Source organism: Lepidothrix coronata, unplaced genomic scaffold, assembly GCF_001604755.1.
Source record: "Lepidothrix coronata isolate B3197 unplaced genomic scaffold, Lepidothrix_coronata-1.0 Scaffold0, whole genome shotgun sequence".
In the NCBI taxonomy this organism is placed as follows: Eukaryota; Metazoa; Chordata; class Aves; order Passeriformes; family Pipridae; genus Lepidothrix; species Lepidothrix coronata.
In genome coordinates, this window is record NW_016690180.1 from 1,515,018 (window position 1) to 1,520,530 (window position 5,513).

The window sequence follows — 5,513 nt, forward strand, 5'->3', positions numbered from 1 at the left end:
ATGAGCATTTGCCAAAATAAAAATTACATATATGACTACATGGGGTTTTTTTTGTTTGGTTGGTTTGGGATATTTTTTTTTTTTTTCATTTTATCCCCCCCATTTAGTATTGTTCAGAGTCAAATCCTATGGGAAAAATACAAGTTAAAAATACAGAGGCAGCTTCAAACGTTTTCCATCTGCACCTACCCAGCTGCAGTCCCTAGTGTAGGGCTGAGATTAAAAAGACTCATCAAATAAACCCCAACTCTCACTTTTATACACCTCACATACTTACAAGAATTTTTAGAACATTTCCCTCCCTTTCTCATTGCTAAGTAATAGTTATGAGTTATCAAATCTATCAGACATTGATGAACTCAATTTTTTGCAGGCAGCAAAAGGATTGTTCTCAAGATTATTAAAGCTAACAGCTGTCTACATGAGCTTTTATTATTTACACAGTTAAAATTCCACTCTAAAAATACTATATACTTTTCATTAAAATGATGAGCTATATAGTTTTACTTCATTACTTCAAGAAAAAGCAGAAATGAAGCTGAAAAATTACAAGTTCAGGATAACACTTACTTTCCCCACGTTTCTTCTGGAGAAACAGATACAACAACATCAACTGGTAATGTCATATTTATGTAGTGGTGTTCCTTATTTTCCCTTTCAATGACTGGAGCCAAAGCAGCTAAAGAAGATGTCATTTCCAACATGAGGTCTACATTGACTATCTGCTGCTGCAGAGAATAAAGACACCAATAGGACATCTGCAACTACACATGCATCAAGTAGACAAAAGAAAGATTGTAGATATTTGATATCGAACTCAGTAATGAAATACCTGGCCTAAAAAAAAGCTAGTAACATCAAACTTCTACGTGCTGAACTACCATAGGTGGACCTCTGCACTCACACTGAGTCTCAATGACTTTAAAATGATTCTTTTAACTCATGTCAATATCTACTCGTGCACAAAAAAGCCCAGGGAGGGCAAGTCTGAAAATGTGTAAATGATAAATTGTCTCACATAATTTTTTACTGGGGTGAGAGACATACCGTATCTGGTAACTTCTTATCCTTCTTTTTGCCAGGCTTTCGTTTGGTCTCGTCATCTTGATCAAATCTGAAGTATCAACAAAAAGAGAAATTACTATAATAAGAAATTAATCTGCTATTCCCCCCAATTTTTAATATACTCACTGGATAAATCGTGTTATCTCCTTACACGCAGACTCATCAGTCAGATCTGGAACTGTGGTCATACCATTGTTAGGCCACACATACACTGAACTGTGGCAAATTCTTAATACAAGAACCTCTGAGGACAATTTGTTTGCAAGATCACTGAAAACATATCCTAATGCCTTTTTTGTTGATGCCTCTGAAACACAATAAGGATACAATTAGATTAGAAAATTCCCTTGCTCTTTTTTTTATAGCTGCTGGGCATACATTAAAAAAAAGTTTTAACTTGGAATAAAAACCTAAATGCTGTTAGGATGAGGAAAATGACTAGGTAAACAAAAACTGATGTAAGATTTTACTTAGCAGGTCATACTCATACCTCCCTGAACAAAAGTTCTCTTTTCTCTCAGATGTCAAATATGAAGAGCTGAATGAATTACAGAAGAATAACCTATTCTGCAGTCAATTCTCACATCTATAATTCTTAACCAAGCCTACAGTTGCAAACAAACTTCTACGTACAAACTTTTAACTAAATCCCAGAAAGATTCAACCTGAGTCACATGTTTCTGACTTCATATCATTGTTCAGAAATACAAACAGACTAAATGTTTGGAAAAGCAGAGCCTACATTCCAAATGAAGACCAAGTTCTGGCCAGAATAAACCTGCAACTGTAACCCTGATCTGCCTTAAACTTTATTACTGGTATAGACAGTTGGCTTTCAGAGCTTGACTTGACTATTTAAGTTTTATCCACACCTTACAACCTGAACGAATACTGCACATGACAGAGCAACTTTTGCACATTACCCACATTTTTTCTTCACTGAGGAGGTTAAAGACCTTTGCTTAGAATACAAAAAGTTAAAAAAGCCTAACAAGTCACCAAAGACTATACTGTATATCTTTAATCCTTTAACTTCAATTTGGTAAGTATTAGATAACTTTTGCACTAGAAGTATGTAAAAACTATAGTATTAGAAAACTGCTCCAAAAGAAAAATTTACTGCCTTCAAAAGGAATGGTGTGTCATATTTACACACTAAGAGCTGTGAAGACCATGCATCTGGACAATTCAAATACCACTCTGCTTCACTGCAGTTAAAGTTCACTACACTGTAAACTAAGCTAAATAAATAGCCCTTCTTTCAGGATGCAACTCACAAAATGTTGCTTTGCATTAGGCCAATCTATTCCACACTCCCGCTGCACATCATGACCTCAAATAAGCCCAAATTCCTTTTCAAGGTTCACTAACATGGAATTCAGTGTCTCTAACAGGGACTTGTCTTTTAAAATGCAGAATGAGTGACATTTGAACTAAAGACAACCTCCTTCCACATTCCGTCCTATGACAACTCAATAGGTCGCTGATAGCTTTGAGCTGACTTTCTGAAGAGGATGCCACATTACTGTAACAGTGTGGGACTAGAGGAGCCCCTTAACACCATATGGACTAGTCCCTTGTTATCACTTGGAATTGCCATAGCCAATCCCACCTAAATTCAGTAGGCTGACTAGTTGACTTATTCCCTTTCTCTATTTCTCTAGGAAGACTGGACCACAGTCCCAAAACTGTATTAATACAATCTTGTTATAACCAAATTCATTGTTGTTAAATTATTCTCTGTCTGCTTAGAATTTCAGGGTCAACTTTGGAGTCAAGCTGAAAATAAAAAACATATGATGGAAAAAGATTGTCAGAAAATTTACGGAGATAAAGAATAACATTTTGCGTACTTAATTGTTACAGGTTTTGGAAGAAGCACTTAACGGCTGGTGAAATGCAAACGAAATATCTTAATTAGTTTATTAATAAAAGTTTATATAAATATTAAGAAATCTCTTAGTTCTAATAGACACACCATCAGTAGTTGCTAGCTGAAATGCAAGATCCAAGCCTCCTCTTATTCTGAAGAGTATATCCATAGCTTCTAGAATTACCTAAGGAGAAAAAAGAAGCAATGAAAATGAATAGCCACTTCGACATGCCTTCTCTCGAGCCACAACTGACTGCTGTTTTACCACAGTATGCCAGCACACCAGCAATTATTGCAGTTGCTCTGGTTACAAGAGGCCAGTGAATAAACAGGGAAGTGAGTGGCACAGCAACACACAGTTGCTGGAGCCAGTACCTGAATTACATGAGTACTGCTACAAACACAGTCCTTAGAACACACTTCCTGCCTAAACAAAAAAATTGTAATTCTATACTTCTACCATTTAGAAATACTTTGGGTAAAATGTCTTTTTTTTCAATCCAAATGTCATACTTCCCATAATATAAGTCCTCTTCTAGCTCAAGTAAACGAAGGACTGCTCTAAGCAGAAAGGTAATTAGGTACATCTGTAAGTATGCATTCATCTTGGTTAGGAAATCACAGCTTCAGGAGAAGGAGAAAAAAAAGGGGGGCAGACACATACACAACCTGTAGAACTACAGCCAAGTTTCACATTTGACAGGAGAGCCACTTATGCCAGTATAGAGATCACCCAGCTGTTTGCCCCCTTCCAAAGTCCCCACTCTGTGTCCTCAGAACTGCTCATTGCAGACATTTTAACATGAACTTCATCAGAGAACTCATGCAGATGGAAACCCATCCTCTTATTGACAGAAGACAGATCAATTCCCAGTCACGTTCAACACAGCTGTGGCAGTGCAGAGAGGAACAAAAGGTGACAGCCCAGATGAGTGTGGGTATTCCTCAATCTAAGCCCAAAAAGAAATGCTTCACAGCCTTAAATGCTCTAACACACCCCACCCCCCCCCAAACACCTATAAGAATAATTACACTATAACCCTTTGGAAAGCCTTATCACATAACTGTTTACTTACAAAGTATGAGAGACTTCCAGGTGCAACGTTAGTGTTACTCATAAAAGAAACAAAACATAGGACTAACTTTCTTTCCATTCAAAATATTCTAAAGAGAAATCTGCAAGATATGAATACCTGATGAAAACATAATCATCTACTACACTTTTAGTTGTGGGCAAAGGATTTTCAGGTTTTAGTGACTCTGGAGCGCCGAAGTTCTACAATAAAGAGTTTGGTTCCTGAAGCATAACTGTGAAGTATTTTAGATAATATAGTTATCTACATTAATAGGGTCTTGGAGTGTGGGATCCATAAGTGCCTGAAAGAATGTTTGCATGTGCAAGATCTTTCTATTTGAATTATTATTATGCAAGAACAACATTCATGAATAAGAAGCAGAGCTTTGCAAAAGGAGGAAGAGAGGATCTGGCGTTTTGATAGTGGCTCCTCATGGATGATCACAGAATGGGTCAGGTTGGAAGGGACCACAGTGGGTCACGTGGTCCAATCTCCCTGCTCAAGCAGGGTCGTCCAAGAGGACATTGCACAGAATTGCCTGCAGACAGTTCTCGAACATCTCCAGTGAGGGAGACTCCACAGCCTCTCTGGGCAACCTGTTCCAGTGCACAGTCACCTGTACAGTAAAGAAGTTCTTCCTCGTGCCCAGGTGGAACATGCTATACATCAGTTTCTGCTCCTTGCCTCTTGTCCTATTGCTTGGCACTACCGAAAAGAGCCTGGCTCTATCATGATGAGGTCTTCCGCCAAATCCCTGACTAAAGCCACGCAGACCGAGACCCCCAGGGCGATGAGGAACAGCAGCTGCCAGCGGGGAGGAGGAGGCGGCAGCGCGGGAGGCGCCGCTGCCCCCGTTTGACACAAGCCAGGCCGCGCGAAGAAGGGCCCGAGGGGCCTTGACACTTCTCTCCGAGACGCCCCTGGGGCTGGAGGCTCAAACGCCGCCGCCAAACCCACCTGGCAGTGGGGACACAGCTCCCAGCCCGCCAGAGCACAGGGCGGGCAGCCCCGGCGGGAGCACTCCCGTCCCCGCCGAGGACGGACGGACGAACGAACACTAACCCATCCACCCACCCCTCCCTACCCCCAGGGAAGGGGAGATGAGGGGAGGGGCGGACTCACCACGTCCGTCAGAGCCGCCGCGGGGGCCGGGCCTGGGCGCGGGCGCATCCTCGTGACGCATCCTCGTGACGCACCCTCGTGGCGCACGCGCGCTCCCGCCTGTAAGGGGCGGGAGCAGCTCCCGGTGCCGGCGCGTCCCCGCCCCCTCGACCGCGCGCCCGCGCTACGGGGCCGTGCCGGGGCCGTGCCGGGGTCGTGCCCTCGCCGTGCTGTGGCCGTCGACCCCGGCCCTTTCTCGTACGGCCGGGCAGGACGGGCCGCGGTGCCGCACGGTTCCCTATGGAGTCACCCGCCTTCCCTTCCCTTTCCTGTGGTCCTGCCGGGCTTCCCGGCACTGCGGCAGAGTGCCTAGAGCTGAGCCTTCTTTCGCTCGGGCG

At 42.6% G+C, this 5,513-nt stretch overlaps 1 protein-coding gene across 1 annotated transcript in view; it reads right to left on the reverse strand.

Annotated features, from left to right (window-relative positions):
* Nucleotides 1-5,202, reverse strand: part of UFSP2 (UFM1 specific peptidase 2) — a 14,956-nt gene extending 9,754 nt beyond the window's left edge. The window contains exons 1-5 of the mRNA XM_017812479.1: nt 5,137-5,202; nt 3,044-3,122; nt 1,192-1,372; nt 1,048-1,114; nt 571-728 (exon numbers count right to left, since the gene is read on the reverse strand). Of these exons, the coding sequence (XP_017667968.1) occupies nt 571-728; nt 1,048-1,114; nt 1,192-1,372; nt 3,044-3,122; nt 5,137-5,184 (533 nt within the window). The 5' untranslated portion in view covers nt 5,185-5,202. The remainder of the gene's footprint in view (nt 1-570; nt 729-1,047; nt 1,115-1,191; nt 1,373-3,043; nt 3,123-5,136) is intronic.
* Nucleotides 5,203-5,513: the final 311 nt, after the last annotated feature.